The sequence below is a fragment of the Lathamus discolor genome, chromosome 2, assembly GCF_037157495.1.
Source record: "Lathamus discolor isolate bLatDis1 chromosome 2, bLatDis1.hap1, whole genome shotgun sequence".
NCBI classification, from domain to species: Eukaryota; Metazoa; Chordata; class Aves; order Psittaciformes; family Psittacidae; genus Lathamus; species Lathamus discolor.
In genome coordinates, this window is record NC_088885.1 from 5769336 (window position 1) to 5792616 (window position 23281).

Sequence of the window (23281 nt, forward strand, 5' to 3'; positions counted from 1 at the left end):
GAGCCCCAGGAGGATGCAGGAGCCCAGGCAGCATTTCCCAGCAAGGCAGAGCAGGAAGAGCTGCACCCAGGGAAAGAGGAGCTGGTGGTGGGAGAGCCGGCAAGCACGGCAGCTGCACCAGCCCCAGGGACAAGTACAGCAGCGTCATTGGAGAGTTCTGAAGGGTTTGAATGGCCTTTGGGTACCCTTGGGACCTGCCTGCTGGTTGTGATGGGGATCAGCATGGTGGCACACACACAGAGTGTGTTCTACCCACGGCCATTTTGTCTGATCTCAGAAGTTAAGCAGAGTCAGGTTTGCTTCTTGTATAGGGTTAGACCACAATATGGGAGGAACAAGAGATATTCCCCAAGGCTGGACAGCCATGAGTGGCAGAGTGTGTGGGACAGTATGAGCCAGTATCTGGTCCACTGGGCCCCTCCAGTGCTTTGGAAGCATTGGAGATGGAAGTTGGCTGTATGGAGTCCCCAGCAACAAGCTGCAGAAACTGCTGAAGGGGACAGTGAATTATTTTGAGCATGGTGGGCCCATGGCACTTCAGGCCATCAGGGCAGAGATGCAACATAGAGATGGACTCATGATCGAGGGGTGGACTTAGCAATGGACACTATTGCCCAGGTTATTCATGAGTGTGAACACTGCACACAGCCTCTCCTGCTCTGAGAGACTGTTACAAGAGATGGAGCCTGACATCATGGACCAGATGGACTCAGCAGCTTTATAGGTCCATGCACTAAGAAATGATGTTTTTCTCTGTGTATATGTAGATGTATATATATATGTAAGAGTGATGGCATATTGAAGATGTGGGATCTGAGCATGACGTGAATGGTATGGAATAAGGGGTGGATAATGTCCTGGGTTGAGCAGCAGCGGTCGTTTTTCTCCTTCTTAGGAGCTAGTACAGTGCTGTGTTTTGATCTTTTGGCCTTGGAACAGTGGTGATAACGCCGATGTTTTCAGTTGCTGCTCGAGTGTTTGGTCTGGCCAAGGACTTTCTGAGCCTCATGCTCTGCCAGGGAGGAGGGGAGGCCGGGAGGAAGTAGAGACAGGACACCTGACCCAAACTAACCAAAGAGGTATTCCATACCACAGCACGTCATGCCCAGGATGGAACTTAGAGTGACCCGGAAGGGCGAGAGGGATGCAGGGGTTGGAGGAGGTATCGGTCGGTGCTCGGCTGGGGGGAGTGGGGCGAGTTATTGGTCGGCTGGTGTTAAGGTGTTGTATTCTTTCCTCTTGTTATTTCTTTTATCATTATTATTATTGGTGGTAGCAGTAGTGATTTGTGTTATACCTTAGTTACTAAACTGTTCTTATCTCAACCCGTGGGAGTTGCATTCTTTTTGATTCTCCTCTCCGTCCCTCCAGGAGCAGGGGGAGGGCAAGAAGGGGAGGGAGTGAGTGGACGAGGTTTGTGGTTGGGTTTAAACCACGACACTGGTGAAACAGAAAAAGGTATCAATGTACTAATGTACAAAGCCTTACTATCGCCTCTATCCATCTTTTTTCCTGTCTGTGCAGTATAGCTCTCCCTTCCACTCCTATTAATATACTGATTTGTCATTGCACTTCCTCTGTTCCCTTTAGTTAGCTTGAAGGATGGGTGACTAAAACTGAGCAATGTTCCAGACGGATAATGTGAGATACTTTCAGAATTTATTTTCTCCTATACATTACATTAGAGTTGAGGTTATTGAGGGTCTTTAGCTGGTTGCATTTCTGTGCAGAAGTCCTGACACTTCCTTTCTGTGTGCGTTAATTTACATTTACCAATATGAACACTGAACCTGAACCTCCCCCCTGATTTTATCTTTAGGGTATAACCTAGATCTGTCTGCTTAGTCTTTGGTATCTTTCAGTAATACATGCCTGTTTGACTGGAAAGAGCACCAGAAGCCATATACATCCACACTTGCATGAGTACTTGTGGCCCTTAAGCAACCAGGTATGAAAGTCAAAGTCTGATGCTTTTGCTTTCTTGATCTTCGCATCAGGTTCTTCAGCTTTGTGAAGATTAGGCCAAGCTTTCATTTTCAAGGGAACCTGTGTAAAACAAAGAGCAACGTAAAACGTGACCAGGATGTGAATAAAGATGCTGCCGAGTCACAATCCTCTTTTTCTCACTTGACATTGTAAATTCTATGTTTTACAGAACCAGTTTGGTTTTCCACTTCTTGTCTCTCTCCTGTCTCTTTAGCAATCTATCTCCAGCAGGATGGTGCATATGCCAAGGACTGTCTAGGTTTAAACAAAACAAGTCAAAGATCCTGATGTGACCTGAGGCCAAGGACGTCATACTGCCCATGTCCTTGTATCTCAGCTTTCTTCCTCCCAGCACAAACTGGTGGTGCCCAAAGTGCCATTTGGGAGCAGTCTCAAGCATGGCTGTCCCCAGCACTGTCCCTGGGAAGTCTCTGGAGCCTGCCGGTTGGCAGGACCAAGCACTATACCAGTGCTAACAGGTATAGTTGGGAGAGTGCTAACAGACCATGCCTATAGTCATGTCCCAGGGCTAGACCCAGGGTCCCAGGCCTGTTTCCTGGTGTAAATGAAGCCCAAGTGCCTTGAGCAAACAACACAAAGGAAAAGAAAACTGGTTCTCACTTTTCTCCTTTTGAATGAGTTTCAATTACAAAGGAGGGAAAGTCATTACAGCAGATCCCTTTCCTACTGAAATGTCTGGTTAGGAAACAGGGCTGAAGGCTCTGGTGCGTGCAATTTATCCTTGAGGCAGGAGGAAACCTTCTTTTCATTTTCCGACTGTAGTTTCAGTCCCTGAATGGCCTAACCCTTGACATAGCTTCCAAAAGCTGGGAAGCTGCTCTGCTTTCTGCTGCAAGCTGCTGTGATAGCCCTGGGTCTGGTAGAACAGCTCTGTCATGCGTCTATACCATAAGGGGTTGTCCTGGAAGCCAGAGACTTCTTGGCTGCCCTTCTGGGTCACAGCTTTTTTCCTGCTGTGCCTCAGTGGTACAGGATAAGCAGAATGAGGGCAGTGGGCTGAGTCACTGGGATTTTTCTCATATGACAAAGTGAGGGAGGAATGGGAAGACTCGAGAGGGTTACTCTATAAAATAAACCGCATACTTTCTGAAGAGTGAGACCTTTGTATCAGCTAAAACCCTTGCTCTGTGTAATGGAAGAAGTATTGCTTGCATTAAAATTCTGGTTTATTGTGAAAGTTGTCAGACACAAGTTACAAGGTGTGGTGAGTGAATAGCATACTTACCTTTTTTATGCATGGGGTGTCATGAGTGATACCTCAGAGCAGCTTCCAGTGTCTGAAGGGGGCTACAAGGATGCCAGAGAGGGACTTCAGGGACTGCAGTGATAGGACAAGGGGTGATGGGTTCAAACTGAAACAGGTGAAGTTCAGGTTGGATATAAGGCAGAAGTTCTTCCCTGTGATAGTGCTGAGTTGCTGGCACAGGGTGTCCAGAGAAGTGGTGAATGCTCCATCCCTGGCAGTGTTCAAGGCCAGGTTGGATGGGGCTTGGAGTAACCTGTTGTAGTGGAAGGTGTCCCTGCCCGTGACAGGGGCTTGGAACTGGACGATATTAAGGTCCTTTCCAACCCAAACCATTCTATGATTCTGTGATAATCAAAAGGTTCCCTTCTTACCTGAAAGTTTTCATGGGAGCACATGAAAGTTAAATTCTTGATCCCAGCAGCTTGAATCAGAATACCAGAGTACCCAAATTCTGGAAAATTAGGAGCTTCCTAAGGAGAGTGTGCAGCTCCTGAGCGAGGCAAGAGAAAGTAGTAAGCACAGGAGCAGACTCCAGGATACCCCTGCCCTCCCTTTAAAAAGAAGCCACATGGAATCCCATCTTGAGGGTGTACACGATCAAGCTTTACCCTTTCACAAGGCAATAGTAGCAGTAACTAGCACTTGCTCAAGGAGATGCAGGGGATTCAGCTATGAAGGCAGGTATCCTGACTGTGGTGGTAGGGTACTCCAGGTGCTGAGTAACAGTGGAGGCTGTGCTGCCTCTCAGTTGCTGCAGAGCACAAGATGGAGCTGCAGATAGGAGAGTGCTACGCTTGTTTATACTCAAGAAACATTGCAGTACAAATGCAAGCACTGTATGGGTTTAGGCATCTCCCAGGTTGGGGAGTTGCTGCCAGCATCAGGTTTTTGGGTTGCTTTATTGAATTTAGACACATTCTACCTAAGTAAATTTCTTCTTTAGTCTTTGTTTGCTCTTGACCAAAATCAATTAGTTTACTGCACCACAGGGTTTGATTTTCTAATCCAACCATGCTTAATTATTGATGTAAAACAAGACTTGTTTCTCCCTTCAGATTCTTTTTTAATGGCTTCTTCTTTCTTGCCCTTTAAGGGTACTCCTGGATTCTCTGCATCTATTTATAAGGGCTTCCCCACTTCCAGGAGCCTTGAATCCAAGAGAAGTCCATCAGCAGGTCGTTAGCATTAAATGTCAGCAATTACTTCATTTCTGACATGCAAATTACCATGCAAATGATGTTAGTCTTCCTTTTGGAAAGGAAGAAGCTCACTGTCACACAGTGCAACATGTGGTACACAGAATTGTGCTCCCTAGATTTATGCAGCAGCTCATTTTGTAGCAGGACAACAGTTGTGAGAGCTCAACCATCAGATGTCAGTCAACACTGTTTCCCAAGGACCTGGTGAATATCTCTGCATCTCATGGTCACTCTAATGTGGGTAGGGGGGGACCTGCTTATTTCTGCTATCTTTTAAACCCTTCCATTTTTCTTTACCTTCTATCAGAAATACGATGGTGCCCTTCACACCAGACAGAATAACCCAGCAGCTGTAGTGGGTGCTATTATCTTTGTTGAGTATGTCTGGGAAGCGAATTACTTAGTTGATACTTAGAGTGGCAATGTCTTGAACTACACAAAGAACACTGAAGCTGCTGTACTCTCTTGGAATTTTGGAAAGTGCCAATAATGGTAATAGGAACTCAACTTTTCCAAGGGCCTTGAAACCTTTGTAAGCAGAACAGGATAAACCTTTGAGGGGTTTGATTCATCGGAACACTGGAGTACAGTTCAGTGGCTTCAGGATGTGTTTAGAGTTAAGCATATGTTTGGTGGAATTGTTAACCTCAAGTGTGTGATCAAGTGCTTTGCTGACTCAGGGAGGAGACATTCCTTACAGCTTGTTGTTTTCCACTTTGCCATCTGGGAAGAGGCAGCTTGACAGCATGTGGGCTGTGTGAGACATTAGTGCGTTTCTGAAGGGGTTTTAACAGTCTCGACGTTTTCAGGTTCTCTGAATCAGGGAATCTTTGTCTCTCCAGACCTAACGTGGGTTGAACAACTTCACTGTAGTGTTTGAAAGCCAACTGACTCTGCCACAGCATTGGTTAGGTTATCAGCCGACCTGTGCCTAATGAAACCAATCTCATGTTTTAGTAGAACTACTACAGGTGCAGGTGGCGAGCTTTACAGAACGTGCCGGTTTGGGGGGTGAATTGTCTCTTTCAGCTACTTTCGGAAGTCTCTTTCGCACCTGGACAACTGTAAGAGCCCAAGTCTGCCAACACTTGTAATTACAGAGTCGTGTCTCCTCTACACCCATTTTCAGAGCTGGGGAGCGCATCCGTTTATATAGGAAATAAATGTGGTTACAGGCTGTTAAGGCAACTCGTTCTCATGCTGCAGCCAGAAGAGTGCATAACACACACCTGTTACTGCATTTGTGGGTGAAGTGCAAGAAATCTTGATCCCTCGGGATTCTCCAAATGATTTTAACTTCCCCAAACTAAGAGGAGCTAACCTGAAAAATCTTCTATTTCAGTCCCCCATCTGGTCAGCACACGCTCCCCCTCCTCTAATCTGATGTCTTTCCAGTCTGCCATGTAACACTCTGGACTTAAAAGCCGTTTCTGTACTGTTGTGCTGCTTTGCATTTTGGATGAATACTTAACAGAAGAAAAAGTGTTGCTTGTAACAAAATGCATTTCTCTGTAGGAACTCTTGGCTTTTGGTTTTTTCTTTTCCAGTGACAAAATGTTCCCAGCCTTTGGATTTGGAGCAAGGATACCCCCGGAATACAAAGTAGGTGCATTTATGACATTTCCTTATTTCCTTGGTTTATGAGACACAAAATAAGCAAGAAATGGTTCAATGCAGGACAGGGGTTAGGGGGAACAGCTCCTACTGCTTGTTTCCATTTGTCTGGCTTTCTCACCCAGTGATAACCTCGCTGAAACCGGAAATCAAGGCTAGACTTGTGTTACATCCAGAGTATGTCATGGGCTTGGCAGAGCTTTGTTAATGGATGCCGGTCTGGTAAGAGAACTTGCCAAGCATGAATTTGGCAGAACGCAGTTTTGGAAGATGTGGTTCAGTGAGTGGCCTAGAGTCCATGCTTTGTGCTGGAGACAGGGACAAATAATTAGCTTGGTGTCTGTCATAGCTGTATCCAACTGGAACTGGATTAAGAACTGAGTCATCTTTGCTATTGTTTAATCCCTCCCTGTGATGCTCTACACAATCCATAGAAGTATCTGTCTTCTTAAACTGTATCAACATTTCCATGTTCCTGCTTGGCTTGGCTGCACGTCTGAATTGAAAGATAAACCCTTTAAGAGAGTGAAGCCTCATCATGATGCTTTAATGCATCAAAACCAATAAACCTGCAAATCCTTTAGTAATTCAGTCTACACAGGTATCATAAAGTTAATTTAAAGCCAACAGTGGCTGGTGTTTCATGTGGAACACTGCCAAGATGAATAGGAAACATGGAAGAAACTGATACAATTAAAAGCAACAAAGACTGCTCTGAACTTGTCTCCCCTTCTTACCTTTTGTTTCAAAAATATGGTAACACTGTAGACACCAGAGCAGCACTGCAGATCTCATGCTATTCAAATGTTCTTCTGATGTTTCCAGTCAAAGGTATTACAGGTCATACACATCTTTTGTTTTATTAAATGGCAGCAGTGTCACAACTAATAATTCACATCCTCAAATGTCGGTTGAATCTTTGTAAGAACACTTAAGTTCTGCACCCATCATGTGGATTCATCAGCTTTTCATTTTAATTCAGTGTCGGCTTTTGAGCTTCCAGGCCTCATGAGATGACCTAACCTGCTCATAGCACATTGGCCTCTGCACACCAGCAGATCCTCTTTCATTTCTTCCAGTAACGACAAATTGCAGGGGTTGTAGAACTGATTCCCACTGCCAAGGGTTTCTAAGTAACCATGAGAGCCTCCACACAACTTAAGCAACATAGCCTCCTTAAAGGTCTGAATGAAAGCTGACCTGTGTGTGCATGGCAGTAACACAGTGAGGGAAGGCCAGGGGAAAGCAGCCTGGCAAAAGCAGTAGGCAGAGTGGATTCAGGTCTAATTTATGTCATGTTTGGTCACAAGCTTTAGACAAATGAGGCCTGTAACTCACTATCCATCAGGAATCAATACTAACATTGCTATTTAGGATCAGCTGAAAGTCGTTGCTTTCAGGCTGGCCATAAGCTCTGCATTTTCTTGCCAAGGTCTCCTTGGTGTACTACACCACACAGGAGAAAGGTCTCCATTTGCGGTGTTGTCAGACCAGTGCCTTGGGTTTATACTGTCTTGAGCCTACTAATTGGCTGGGATAGATGCTGGAGGATAGTATCTACCTGTCTGTTTAATGAGATTCTAGTCTTGTCACATCTCTTTACATGCTGCAAGAAAAGCAGTGTTTTCTATGCCAGCTCTTATTCCCCATGGAAAAATACATACCATTATACATTAGCACTTCAGCACAGTATCGGTATCCACCTCTGCAGGCTCTTTATGAATCTCTTGAGGTTGATCCCCCTGTAAATCATGTTTTTGTACATGCTTGCTACAGAATTCCCATTTCAAGAGCACACCACTACATTACGCTGACTTTATTTTCCTTCAGCTCAGCTCCAAATGAAACACTTCATCTGTTAGCAGAAAACCAGCAGTTTCTTAGTGGCATAAGGAATCTGTGGGAGTGAAGGAAGCAAGAAATGCCGTATATAATGCTCGTCGTCAGTCTAGAGATCTTTCATCTAATGCTTGGCAATACAATCTTCTTCCCCAAACCCTGACAAGTACATCACCCTGCTCCTTGATCTAAGTAAACCTCTGAGAGCAATATTCCCCTCTTGAGCTTCTATGACATGAAACTTGCAGAACATGCTGGTTATTCCACGGGAGTGTCTCCAACCCATCACTTCTTTTCTGCATCAAGAAGTATCTGAGAAGTCTGATGTAAAGTGAAGAGGTGGCAGATAATACGGACTCAGACACTGCTGCAGAAGTTCAGAGTGAAGAGGAGGAAAGAAAGCTGAACCAAACACTTATTTCTTAGCAGGCAGAACTCGGGGGAACTGAAAAACCACACAGCAGCATAAAACTTCCTGCTAAAATGAAAAGAAAGCTTGAATTGTGACAGCCTCTTGGCAGGTGTATTGCCAGTAACACACTCTTCTTTCCTAAAGAAGAACTGCAGGTTGACACCTGAGGAGGTACAAAACAACTTGCAGTGTGTTTTAAGACAGTCTTGGTTATTTCTGAATCTTTAATGAAAGCTTCTTTCAGTGCTTATGCTGGGAAGAGTTGCTGGGTTAAACTTCACTGCGGTTACACGAACAGGACAGCATCTTTATGATGCTGCACTGTCTGGTTTGCTGGACAGGTAAGGGACTTGAAAAATGCTGTGGTCTTTCCTGCACTGATTCCTGCACTGATTTCTGCACTTTCCAGGAGCTTGAGGGCAAAAAGTATATGCAAACCAGAAGGATGTGTAACAGACCAAGGGAAGAAAACAGAATTTGTCACCTTATCCAAGCAACTTGAATTTAGACATAAAAACTGGACAGCATGCTCAGAAATCAAGTAGAAAGGAAAATAAATGGCCAAGTTTTGCCAAGCAGAAATGTCTACAATGTGGTCTTAGCCAAAGATGCAAGCTGTCCACTTCCAAACTGTTTGATTAATGAGCATTCTGAAAATAATAGACTTTGAGCAATGGTTCTTTAAATGTTAGTGTCTAAGCTCTTGCAAAATATGCAGGCATTCCATATTTCATTTTCAGACTGGCAGTGGCTTAATAGTGTTCAATTTATTCCTAGGTAAGTGCTCAACATTGCGCATCTCAGCATTTACACTTGTATGCATCTGTTGTTCATGGAGTTTTGACAATCTTGACTTAAATTAGTAAGAAAGCATTCCTAAACATGCCTGAGTTTGTCAGATTTTGTCAAGTAATCCCAAGACCATCACCATCGAGGTTTCTGGAAAGCTGGAGCTATTTGGGACGGGGTGGTTAGTTTAAGGGGGCCTACAAGGATGCTGGAGAGGGACTCTTCATTAGGGACTGTAGCGACATGATAAGGGGGAACGGGTTTAAAATGAAACAGGAAGTTCAGGTTGGAGACGAGGCAGAAGTTCTTCCCTGTGAGGGTGCTGAGGCGCTGGCACAGGGTGCCCAGAGAAGCTGTGGCTGCCTCATCCCTGGCAGTGTTCAAGGCCAGGTTGGACAGAGCCTTGGGTGACATGGTCTAGTGTGAGGTGTCCCTGCCCATGGCAGGGGGTTGGAACTGGATGAGCTTAAGGTCCTTTCCAACCCAAGCTATTCTGTGATTCTATAATTCTATGATTGAACAATTTAGAAGAAAGGATCACTGATTTTCAGAATTCAGGCATCCACAGTCAGCATTTGCAAAATGAATCAAAAACTTGGTTTCAGAGCAGCTTTTTATTTGGAAAAAAGGAAGTTTGTGTAGAGTAAAAAGGGTTTAACAATAATGTGAAGGCCAGAATAGAATAATATGATCTTAAGTTCCTTTTCAACCCGAACCATTCTATCACTGTATGATTCTATAACAAGTTTTGATGTAACTTAAATAAAATGCCCTTTCATAGCCCAAAACCTTTCCATCTCAAAAATTCTCATAAAGTAGGAAATCCTCTTTTCCCTTCAGCCTTAATTAGAAACCTCTTTAGCAAGGGCCGTGCTATGAGACTGAATTTCATTCCATTCCAATACAAAACAAGTAAGTTACCTGCTACGTTAAATCAAGGTGACTTTTCTCCTAACTTGGTCATAAGCACATGGAAGTATGGTTCTGATTCTTGCAACGGTCTCACGGGTACCATCACATTGACAAACAGCTGCCTTTCTGTATGGTGGTGCTTGTCGCTGTGTATGTACAGACAATGAAGGCATTGTACAGTAGCAAAAAGAAACTGTTATAATCTGCCTTTGCACAAGTCTTTTAGACTGTTTGCTTAGTTGATGTATCCTCAGGAACACTGCTGTCCTCTGCATCATGATGTGTCATAGAGCTGCTTATTTTGCTTGTTAAAAATCTGGAAGAAATTACCTGAGAACCGGTACGGTTTTGGGGCAGGAAGTTCCAGCACAGCTGTGATTTAATAACCCCACATCCATGATGGTATCTGCTAAATAATTTATCTGGAGTCCTGCAGAGGGAAAAGATTGATACACAGCCAAGTGCAAGTAAATGTCCTTACAGGGTTTGAGTGGTGTTCTGTGCAGCAACCCAGGTAATGCCAGGGTTGGCGTGATGATCACTTATAATCACCTCTGCAGCCCTGAATTTCTCTTTCCTCTTATGGATTGATTTTATGGACTGATGTTAAGAGTAGGAGGGCTGAGCAGAGGGTCACCTACATATCCAAAACTTAATCCAGGGTCCATGACTCAGAATCAGTTTTGTGAGGACACTTCTTACTGTGAAGCTGACATCCACTGCAGACCGTGGTCTGCAGTTCTTTACAGAGTAAAGCAATCATTCTGTGTAGGCATGACTTGACATATTCCTGATTTCCTGACTGCTAGATTAATCCATCATACAAGCCACCCTAGTAGATTATATAGAAACATGCTTGCTGCTGAAAAGCCAAGTGTCCTGTTTCCATTCCCAGTTTCCAGCATCTCAGATGTTCACACTTCTGCCTCCTTTTCCCCGTTAGTTTATCAGTTCTAAGAGTGCACAAGGGCTGTGTCATATTGGCTTGCCTTGGGTGATGATTTCCTGTTTGGGAACCATCACGGAGCTGCTCAAAGAGCTTCTCTCCTTCAGATCACACTTAAATCTTGTTTTAAGTCATGATAGAGTGTTCAGAGAGCATAGGAAACAAACCAATAATTCTGCATTATGTTTCCTGCCCTGGCTTCAGGATGCATTTTAACACTGTTCTTGGTGCATCAGGATGACGATGTGTGAAGGCCACTTGCTTTGGGTGGATGGCAGCCATTGCTCAGGCAGTATTAATTTCTGGATCATTGTGCACACTTACTAGGCTTGGTTTTCCTTATTGGCCTGAACTGTCGCCTTCATTTTCCTTAGATACTGGCCTGGGTGCCATAGCTCAGAACCAGATAAATTGTTTGCATAGTGCAATCCTGAAGAAAGTATAGCATCAAAAGCATCAAGCCCATGCTTGCACGTGAGATTAAAATACTGTATTCATAGCTCTGGGAAAGAACTGTGATGCTCCTTTAGCTGTAATGTCAAATGCATTTGGAACAAAGACATAAAATCACTGAAGAGGCATGGAAGAATCAGCAATAAACATGCATCGCCATCCTTCTTGCTCTGGGGTACAGCTAATATAAAATACAGAAAGTCTAAAGGAAGAAGAAAGGCCATTGAACAACAACAAAATCGTAGTGAGTGAGAACTCACATAATTGCTCTTGACAGCTGCAATTACCTTTGGCCTGCAGCTGGTTATGAGCCTGGCAGATACCAGCTGGGCAGAGAGTACCAAGAGGCACACAGAGCAGCCAGACAGAAGGGCTCTGGAGCACCTCTGAAGCGTATTTGACTGCCCTGCTCTTCTGTGCCTGCTCAGCAAGGAACACAGGAGGTGGCTTCCTGCATTTTCTTTCATTGCCAAGTAGGGTAGCCTGAACGGGCCACGTCAAACCCTCTGTAAGAGGCAACTAATGCCTGGTGTAGACATACCAATTTCCTGGCTGGGCTGAAGGGGTTGCACACTCTTCAGGGAGTTTTTATTTCACATTCCCATCATGACAGAAGTCCTGCTTCGTTTAACCTCTTACTAAGTAATGCTTTGCTTCACCGTGGTGAGCAAAGCCTGCATATGATGAGGAAATTCAATGTCTGTGTGAGAAACTCTCTTTGGCAGTAGCTAGCCAACTTAGAGTCATAGTCACAAAATGGTTTGGATTGGAAAGGACCTTAAGATCATCCAGTTCTAACCCTCTGCCATGGGCAGGGACACCTCACACTAAACCATGTCACCCAGTACTCTGTCCAACCTGGCCTTGAACACTGCCAGGGATGGGGCAGCCACAGCTTCTCTGGGCACCCTGTGCCAGCGCCTCAGCACCCTCACAGGGCAGAGCTTCTGCCTTAGATCTAACCTGAACTTGCCCTGTTTCAGTCGGAACCCATCACCCCTTGTCCTATCGCTACACTCTTTGATGAAGAGTCCCTCTCCAGCATCCTTGTAGCCTGCTTCAGGCATGGAAGCTGCTCTGAGATCTCCATGCAGCTTCTCTTTTCCAGGCTGAGCAGCCCAATTTACTATTTACCATTTTAACATATACCACTGTAAGTGACAGATAGGGGAAGCCCCAAACCTTTTTCCGTTGCCTTCCATTAGTTGTTCATACAGAAGCTGTGTATTATTTTCCCAGACCACTAAAGATACCATACATTGCTTTAGTCGAAAAGCAGCAACTTTTTTGTATCCAGTCATTCCTCTTTAAAAATAGCTCTGTAGTATTTTATTACAGCCAGATTTAAAGAGACAGAGAGACCGGAGTCTTCATTTCCTCCCAGCCTAATGTCACTTCCTGACCAGCTCAGACCCCTTATATCTCTTACATTATTATTTCACAGTGGGTCCAGGTGACTTTTGTGATCTCTTTGGAGAATAACTTATTTTCCCAGTACTGCCGTGGCCTTCAAATGAGGAACTGTTCACACAAGTGAGTTCAGGATTCAAAAGGGGCCTGAGCTTCCACTGTCAGTGCTCTCTCGCAGCCTGCTTTCTGCTGCAATCCAAGAATCCGAGCGAGGGAGAGGTGGCATTTAAATCTCAGCAATAGATCTGTCTTCTGTGCCTGGCATTGGTGGCCCAATCCTGACACTGTATTTATGTGATTCCTCATGTACTTGGCTTTAATTTGTGCTATTTTTTTTTCTTGGGTTTATTGTTATTGACAAATTTGATTCCGGTTTCATTACTTTATTTCTGTGGGGAGTTCCAGCGGGGACTCTACTTCATATTTAATGGCTGGGAGCTTGCAAGGTCTCTGGTTTAACACAGAAATAATGTAAAGGGTGTTTAACTGCAAGTACTCTTGGAATAATTTTTCTGACTACAGCCTTTTTCTCTTCTTTGCATTTCTCTGCAGGTCTCTCATGATTTTGCAATCAATTTCAATGAAGACAACCCAGAATGTGCAGGTAACACTCACATGAGGCCAGACTGCTGTATCTTCGCTGTGTGCTAAATGTGCTTACTTTTTTTATTGTATCCCCTGAGTGTTTTTTAAAGAGAGCAGCCAGGATTTTCAAAACCTGATGGGCTCCAAGCCATTTGGCTTGGCTTTAGAAACCTTAGAAAGTGCCACACATGAATTTCCTGACAAATAGGTCCCTCTGAAAGTACATCATGTCGGACATTCAGCTCTTGCGCTTCCCCAAATCACTAGCAAAGCACTAAAGTAAAGCTGTGTCTTTTAGATTCATCCCAGATCTTCAGCTACATCAACAGCAGAGGTTGTACAACTAAGAAGTTGCAAAAGCAGACTCTGCCAGATCAATAGCAGCAGCAGCCTGCTGCAAGTCAGCCCAGCCATGTCCAGCACCAAAGGTCAGGGTAGCAGCTAAGGACTGCTGTTGTAGAAGGAGGCATACTTTCATGACAGTAGATGGAGCAGGAGGCTGTTCCAACACAGTGTAATTGTGTTCTATCCATAATCAATCACTAATCCTCGGTAGTCAGAGGCCAGATTCATGTAGCAGATGTTGCTAGATGTCTTGTATTTGTAAGCATCAGTGACTGATGCTGTCTTTCTAGAATCCTGCCACAAATCACAACCTTTGTAAAAGACAGTAACAGAACAATAATCTCTAAACAGCCCAACAAATAAACCCAGACTGTCACTTAGCTGAGAGTCTTGGTCAGATGATCACTGCTGTCTAAAACCCACAGGTTGTTATTTTCCCTCATCCTTCTGCTTCCATCCAGACACTGAGATGGGTGCTTCAAAATGTTCTTCCTATTTTCTATCTATTTTCTAGCTGCTTCTTTCAGCCTTTCTCAGACTTGTCAGTGGACTTTCTTTCAGGCATGGTCAGTGGAATATGTTCAGGATGACAATTAAGATGCCAGGAAATGGAGTGAGGAAAGAAGAGAGGACAAGCAGTTCAAGGGAAGGAGACATTAAAAGAACTCAGAGTTCACTCATCCTAAATGCTAGACCTCTGTTTTCAGTTCAGTGGGCATTTCTGTTTTGTTGTTGCACTTGAATTGTTGGATTGCCCTAGCCACTGCAGGTCACGCACTTGAAATGTAATTTGGCGTAAGTCCTACAGCTGCTTGATGTGTTCACACAGTTTTTTACATTGCTTGTAAGGAGTTAAAAGAAGCAGAAATTACATTTATGTGCCTGTATAGCTTGTGAGCCAGCCTGAAGTTGAGGCTTTCGTCACAGTGAAGGCATGGGGATGAGGTGGGGAAGCAAAACAGACTTCACCATTTTGTCTGTACCATCACACTTTAAAATGTGTTAGCTTGCCTGCTTCTGAACACCGAAGGCCTGATCTGTTTAAAACATCTCGGTTAACAATGGTCGGCATTAGGTGCTATGTAATGTTCAAATATAGCTTTGTTTCTCCATCTAAATGCAGGACATTTAAACTGCGTACTTCAGAGAAATGCCCTAGTAGTCCATAGAAAGAACACTTCTTTTATCCTCCCTTTGCTGTCTCTTTTGAGTCCAAGGCTAATTCTTTTATCACACTGACATTGTTGCATAATGGTTTGTATTGATTGAAAAGGCTTTCACATCTCTGTAGCAGGTCAGAGGTTGGACAGACAAACCCCCTGCAAGTAAACAACTTTCTATGCAGACCATACTGTGTATGCAGAATAAAATGTAAGGATGGAAATGAGAGGAGGTTTAAAAAAAGAGGAAGGAGCTGCTCTATGGGTCTTGCCTTGGCTTATGTCACTTAGTATTTAAACTTTACTGGGTTCTTTGCGTAAGACTTAGTTATGTGGTAAGTTAACCCATCACCTAGAAGTTGCGTTGTAGGGCTAAGAAGACATAAAAAGATGGTTGTAGCGCAAAAGGCCAGGAAGAAATTTTGCAGCAGTGCACATGCATGTGTGAGGTATAAAAAGCACTTCTTTGTCCTACATGATGCCTTTTAAAATAACACGCATCTGGAGGAAAGCAAGGAAAGGATACGTACCAGAAAGCAAGTTTCCTTATCTTCTGTAGCTTTCTCATCACATGCCTGTCATGGATGCTTGATCAGTTCCTATCACCAACCATTCTGTGATGTTTTCTAGATGCTCTCGCTTGATTAGGTGACATGGAGCAGTAACACCAGCATGTCATGTGGAGAGAGAATGCAAGAGTGAGATGGAGATAAAGTGCTTAGTGACCAAACTATTTTTCCTTGTAATATTTAGCATACTTGCCAGAAAACAAAGAAAAATGGCTGCGGAGCAATTCCTTAAACCAGGAAACAGGGGTTGGATAGAAAGTCTGTGTCTGATTTGGTTTTGAGGAACGAAATCCCTTTCTTTGTGGGAGTAGTGAGCTTTCACTGGCACAAGGTAGTGTGAAGCATCCCTCTACATTGAGTAAGAACTGTGTGTAGAATCATAGGATCATTTAGGTTGGAAAAGACCTCTAAAATCAACTGTCTAAACCATCTCAGCTGCCAAGTCCAGCACTAAAGCGTGTCCCTGAGTGCCACATCTGCAAGTCTTTTCAATAGCCCCAGGGATGGTGACTCAACCACTGCCCTGGGCAGCCTGTTCCAATGCTTGATAAACGTTTCAGTGAAGAAATTGTTCCTAATCTCCAGTCTAAACCTCCCCTGGAACAGCTTGAGGCCATTTCCTCTTGTTTTGTCACTTACTACTTTGATGAAGATGACTGGAATTTACAAAATACGGATATCCTCACCTTTCCTCCCCTGGTACGATTTGCATTCTTGAAAATCGTAGTATTTATACCCTTATATTTTTCATATATTATATTAATAGTTTTATACTTCAGATTTAGTTTTTATTGTCTGCAAAAGAAAGTGACAACCTCTAATCAGAAGGAATGCTTCTACACATGCATGCATTTTACATGCATCTTACACCCACCTATATATGCAGACACTGTATTTCATCAGAGCTGTACAAAGTGGATTCCAATTAAAAATGCAGAGTTGAAGGAATCCAGAGAAGAGTAACCTACAAATCAAGCCACTCACATATCCTGTTGGATTTGGATATATAAGGACAGTAGATATCTCTAAAAGATACTAATCCGAAACAAGAAATTGTTTCTGGAGCATGTTTGTTTCTAATGAAAGCAACTTTCTGACGTGTACCACGCTAAATCTGTGTGGAATGCAGGGACTGAGTTTCATCTTATACCATTTCAATGCATAAGGAATAAAACTGCAGTGCATCTTGTCATCATGGGGAAGATTTATGAGGCCTTCATGCAAGATCAGTAGGTATACATAATGAAATCCACAGCAGGTTTAAAATTAGGGGTTAACAGAAGGTCTATTTTGCAATATATAATTTAGTCACTGGAATTACCAAGGGAAATTTTGTAACATTACATTACATTTTAGCCAATGATAGCAATAATTGGAGCATGTTCCTTTGTCTGTGAGCACTGCAATGGGAAACTGTGTTTGCAGCTACGTACAAAGACAGAAGACTGCATTCTCCACCATTTTTTTATAGGAGGTTCAGTTTATTGTTGTAAAGCCATTACAGTTCCCTGTGATTTGTTAGTAACCAGTCTGCACCCATACATCCTCTAAACTTGGTTGAGTAGCATTTCATGAGTGAGCTATGCAAACTCAACCTTCCTTAGCCTCTTAGAGATGATTTTCATTCTTCTGCATCCTTCATAAAGCTCTTCAGTGTATGACTTTATTTCCAACTTTAGCCCTCTAATCCTTTAGGTCTGGTGTAAGCTGAGAGTTCTGAATGCAGAGGCAAAACTGCCTCCCTTCAAGAAATCCTTCTTCTCTGTGATTGAAAACACCAAATTCCATTTGGTGATCTGTCAAGTGTGTCAGTTCTCCCTGTTCTGGCTATATATCCTGGAATGAAAAAGCTCAAAATAGCTAGTTCTTCCATCAAAACTTCTTGACTAAATCTCATTTTTCTGTTGACTGCAAAGCATCCTGCTGTTTCTTCCAAGATTTTACAGCTTTTGGTCATAATCAAATTCTGCCTGTGAGCAACAATGCAGATTCACCCTGTGCTCTTTTCTTAGCAAAGGGGAGTCAGGAAAAGCTGTTTGAATTCCTTGACACCTCTAGGTTGTAAGCACAAAGGGCAGATTCACATTTTAAAGAAGCATGATCCTGGTGATGCACTCCACATTTATTTGCCTTTTGTGTGGTTCTTCATGCCAGGAATACAGGGTGTGGTGGAGGCATATCAGAGCTGCCTTCCCAAGCTGCAGCTGTACGGACCCACAAACATCGCTCCCATCATCCAGAAGGTGGCAAAATCAGCATCAGAGGAGACCAACACCAAGGAGGCCTCGGTAAGGGCATAATGCTGTGTTCACCTTCCTTTTTGTATTATGATGGATCTCTTGCAGGACATCCAAACAGGGCCCTTTCATGGACGTGAATCGTGCCTTCACAGTTCTCACTAATGGCTTTCACAGTTTGAGCCTGTATCAGCTGGAGCAGTGTATCTTGCCTTTATGGCTTCGATAATCACAACTTCAGACTCTTCCCTGCTGTTCTGTTTCCTGCATCTGATACAACACCCATGACAGATTTCTTGGCTAAAAGACTGAAGCACAGACCATGTTTTAAATGTACGTCTTTGAAATGCATTAGGCTTCTTTTTCTCCTGCCTTCCAGACAGAATAGGAGAATGAGAGAACTGGAAAGAATAGGCGAGTAAGTCTGAAACGTTACAAGAGCAGTGCTATGGGAGTAAAGGATGTAAGAGAGAACTTGCATACTGCATTATGGAAGATGCCTATGTATAGTATCACAATAAAGCTGTACATTGGCATGCATCTCATACCAGGCCTAGAGCTTTCCCTAAGCTTTCTTCATGTGCTGAGCCTTTTTTTAAGTCCTATTAAGGCAGCAGTTCCCAAATACTTCTGTTCATGAGTCTGGGCTTGTGATTGTCATTCCAGTACTGCTTGCAGGTTCTTGAGAGTATTTAGAGTCCCAGTCCAAATGGGGAATTGCTGTGTTTTCATTTCCATGCCCACCTAATGCTGAGGTGGCTCACTCTGTTCCCAGTGCTGCCTCTGAACTAGTCTGTCATATTGAATAAGTTGTTCCATGTTTCTAAACCTAAGCTTCCCCTCTTTCTGATGGAAAAACAAATTAATTTATAGCAATAGCCTTCAAGATAAAGTGTTCTCCCTGTACGTTTTGTTTTATTCGTGGCAGGAGATGAACAGAACACTCGGAGTTTATATAGCTGTGTGTATAATAAATGTTCATTTATGTATGAACACATGTAAGTGTGTTGGTATTGCTCATGCAGAGTGACCAAATTCTAGGAGCTGTTCATTTTTCCTATTAATGCACATTTGTTCAGTGACTCCAGCTGCCTAACAGTTCATAAAGAACCCATGCGAGAGGCACTCTTCCCCATTACCAAGTGAAGTCCTAGCCCATGATCCCACTCAGTGGGGTTTAGAGTTTTGGCAAAGAAATTACAAGCTCACAGAATTGCTTGCTGTCCTTTAGAGAATGAGAAAACCTCTCTTCAGGGCTCCGCATTACGTGATTGAAGATGAGTATATTCCTCCCTGCACATGCCCTTACTCTCCCCAGGGACCCCCATACCTGGCATTGTGTGGTGCTTCTCCATAGTGTGGGTCAGCCTCCAGTTTGCAGACGAATGCACCCATCCCACTTGCCTGTTTGCAGAGCTTGTCTGCAGAGTGCTGTCGTAACCTCCCTGGTAGCTCTGCTACAGGCTTGTAATGCTTCAATACCCCATCCCTCCTGGCTTCCCACTGATTCCCAAGGGGAAAACAAATGCAGTCAGAAACTGACAGGATAAGTGATTGTGCAGCAGATGGAAAATCGGGCTAGTGAGCATCTCTGGATTATTCCAGACTTCCCAGCCAAAGTCCTGACTCTCCCAGGTCTAGCAGCTAGAAATCCCCTTTTCTACACTGTGAAGCCCTTGGCTCCCTCGAGCTCCTGGAAATTACTTGAACTAGAAGTAACCTCCAGAAGAAGACAGATGAGTACCTGAGGAGGTCTGGATTGGAAACAGACGTAACCTTTGAGTCACTGTAAAGGCTCTTTGCCGTCTAAGAAAGTTCATGAGCAACACTGTTATACTGGAAGAGGGCCAGCCGCTTTGGAGGATGAACTAACGCTGTACTTTCTCACTTCTTTCCCAACAACTTCAGCAATATTTCATCTTGCTGATTCTGACGGATGGCGTCATCACAGACATGGCTGACACCAGAGAGGCCATTGTCCACGCCTCTCACCTTCCCATGTCAGTCATCATCGTCGGGGTGGGGAACGCTGATTTTAGTGACATGCAGATGCTGGATGGTGATGATGGGATCCTGAGGTCTCCCAAGGGCGAGCCTGTGCTTCGAGACATTGTCCAGTTTGTGCCATTTAGGAACTTCAAACATGTAAGCTGACTTTTCCATCCACTCCTCAGAAGGGTGAATGTATATAATATAGAGTGAACGGTGCCTGGGGCAAGGCCTAATTTTGGGTGGGCATGAAGTGTTGAATAAGTCTGTGGCATTATTTAGTCAGAAATGGGGAGGAATACAGAATCAAACGTGCTCCATTAGTAAGATGTGGGTTGGAGGGAAGAGATGGGGCAGAATCCATGTGCTTCTTGTGGTACCAGCCATTGCTTCCACTTTCTCCCTGATTTTAGTTTCATTGTTCTCCCTGAATTATTTTCCCTGGAGTCTCTTTTTCATTCTCTTTGCATCTGTTCTATTAGGATTCCTGTATTCTGCTCTCCTTCCCTTCGTTTCCACAGGCAGCTGAAATGGCTGTGAACTTGTATTCACGTTGTTCCGTAGGAGGCTGTTTCCTTGTTGAAATGTAGGTCCCCAAGTTCTCAAAGGCAGGTCTGTCCTCCCACAGGCTTAGGGCTAGGGTTTTTCAGGGCCCTTTTCCTCCATATGGAGGCATGGAGTGGCCATTGTGCTCCTCAGCAATGCTTATCCCATCTCTTTCCCTCTGTTCTTCCATGTTTCTCTCCCTTCCCATGCATTTTTATGGTGACAGTGCCACTCAGTCCCCTATCTGCTGGAAGAAAGCATGAGCACTGACCTGCTCATAACTTGTGATTCTCCTTCATCAGATAATCACAAGTACATAGTGATGCACTGTTGTGTATTGCTGAGGTGTCAAGAGGTGAGTTATTTATGGGCTAGTGCTAGACCTACTTTCAATGAGTTGAAAACACGTTTCTCTCAGTAGCAGACATGATATAGATACAGCGATAGCTAATGTATTTGCTGTATCAGAAAAGTCAATATCTGTTCTGCAAGTTGATATTTAGTCTGTTTATTGAGATCTTTCAGCATTTCAGCAAATATCAGTGTAATGGATCAGTGTCCATTACAGTACCCACTTCTGGCTGAAATTCTTTATTGCTATATCCCAGATAATCTCTCTGAACAAAGCGACATCCACAGCTATCTTGCTTCCTTATCCTCAGCACAAAGGCATCAACCAATGAAAGAATTTTTCATGGGAGAAATGAGTGTGATGTTTTGATGGAGATTTATTTTTCCTCACAAAGAAAGGCAGATTTAACCCATTACGAGATTTTTGTCTTACCAGTTCTGATTAAACCCAAGAATTACCATAAATCAGCTTATTACATTCGACAGCTTTAAGTAAAGGATGTATTTGGTTAAAAATCACATCCTTTTTGTCAGTGTACATTGTGTTTAGTTCTTTCTAGGAAGGATCTTTCTAGACTAGTTGTATAAGGTTTCTAGGTTTTTCTGATAAATCAAGTATTCTGTATGCCTAAATCCATACTGCCATTCCTGATGATGGAAAGAGGGGAGAAAAGGTTATTTGTGAGCAATTATTTTTTGTTTTCCTGGAACAGAAAACCAGAATTCATTTGGAGTCAACCCAAACAACATTGGTTTTCACTACTTCCCTTCTCAGGGCAGCCTGGAACTTAAAATTTCATCTGAACCCAAAGAGATCAAAAATAACCTATCCAAAAGCTGCCCCTGTGAGAATATTGAAAGGAGGGAGAAGGAAGTTGTAAAAATAACCTACAGAGTGAATCCCCTGTATTTTAGAAGTTTGACTTCAGAGAAGGTTCTCATCCTGCACAGCACTCATACAGACAGTTAACACATTTCAGTTAGTTGCAATTATTCACATACCTAAAGCCCCATACCCACTTCAATGTTGTACTGGCTCAAGACCCAGTGCAGACAGAAAACTTTATTATAGGTGCTTAATCTGCTACATGATGTAGTGTAACAGGAGTTTAAACCCATCACCCCTTGTCCTGTTGGTACAGTCCCTGATGAAGAGCCCCTCTCCAGCATCCTTGTAGTCCCCTTCAGACACTGGAAGCTGCTCTGAGGTCTCCCCACAGCTTCTCTTCTCCAGGCTGAACAGCCCCAATGTTCTCAGCCTGTCTTCATACAGGAGATGCTCCAGACCCTGATCATCCTCGTGGCCTCCTCTGGACTTGCTCCAACAGCTTCATGTCCTTATGTTAAGGACACCAGAGCTGCACACAGCGCTGCAAGTGGGGTCTCACGAGAGCAGAGCAGAGGGGCAGGATCACCTCCTTTTACCTACTGCTCACACTGCTTTTGATGCAGCTCAGAACATGGCGGGTTTCTGGGCTCAAGCGCACACTGAAGCCACTCGTGTTCAGTTTCTCACCAGCCAACACCCCCAAGTCCTTCTCCGCAGGCTGCTCTGAATCACAGTGATGCAGATGATACAGGCAGATGCGTACTGGCCCCATGTTCAGTTAGGTGACCTACATGTGATCCACAGAAGCTGATGGTAAGTGCTTTTAAAACTAGAGTAGGGTGAAACTTCCTGATTGCTAAGGCTTGTGTGTGCAGCGATGCCCCAGGACTTTTCCCCACTCCCTGTTTCTACCCTTTATGTAGGGTTGTTGGTAAGATGTCACGGAGGCAGGCTAAGGTATACACAGCTTTGGCTCGCAACAAAGGAGATTAAAAAAGCCCCAGTAATTCTCAATAGCAATATAGAAATCAGCTATTTCATTCAGTGAAAACAGGTTTAGGCAAGAAGTGAGCAACTGTGGAAAACCATGAATTTCACTTTGAAGGATTAAAATAAATGGGTTCTGGTACTGTGTAACACCTGAGAACAGTCACTGCGCTATCACACAAAGTATGGGCTTTGCTTTGCCGGTTTGTTCATGCAGAAATGTTCCAGCCTTTTTTTGCCTGCACGAATACTTGTGTATGAGCATCACAGTAAGGAAGTAGCAGTTCATTTTATTCATTACTAATCACAGGTATGACTCAAAATACCAAAATAGTTTTGTTTCTGGTTTTAGTAGCATCATCTATGTATTTGTAGTATTGTAACATTTGATACTGGAATATATAATAGCCCAGGGGCTTTCTGCACCCTGGATTAGCTTGCCTATGGATAATTTACTAGTTACATCCTATAGAAGCCTAATTTTAAGACCGGAAAAATATGGATCTCACCCCATGAAATAGAATAGGGCAATAAACAGTCAATACAACTACTTTGTGAGATGGTAGTTTTGAAACCTGGCTGAAAGTGAGAAGGGAAGTGTTCACTAATGTGGGAAAAAGTACTTGGTGTGTAGAAGAAATGTGACCCAGCCACCAGTTGAGTTCCTATGCATCACCTGAGCTGCAGTGTGTGATCCATGTGTGCTCTAGCTGGAGATAAACACATTGGTTTATACCTCTCAAACTGACATTTAAGCATTAGCATTTTTGCTGCATTTTTGGGGTGGGCTTACAGGGAACACGGTCAGGCAGGTTGGCCCCAGGGGGCTTGGAATCAGCTCTACCCATATACTTAG

General features: G+C 43.6%; 1 protein-coding gene across 4 annotated transcripts in view; it reads left to right on the forward strand.

Moving 5' to 3' along the window:
• CPNE4 (copine 4) overlaps nucleotides 1-23281 on the forward strand; it is a 289357-nt gene that overhangs the window by 264636 nt on the left and 1440 nt on the right. For all 4 annotated transcript variants that reach the window (XM_065665582.1, XM_065665585.1, XM_065665583.1 and 1 more), the window contains 4 exons: nucleotides 6000-6054; nucleotides 13380-13431; nucleotides 17641-17774; nucleotides 19632-19868. In XM_065665582.1, coding sequence (XP_065521654.1) covers nucleotides 6000-6054; nucleotides 13380-13431; nucleotides 17641-17774; nucleotides 19632-19868 — 478 coding nt within the window. The remainder of the gene's footprint in view (nucleotides 1-5999; nucleotides 6055-13379; nucleotides 13432-17640; nucleotides 17775-19631; nucleotides 19869-23281) is intronic.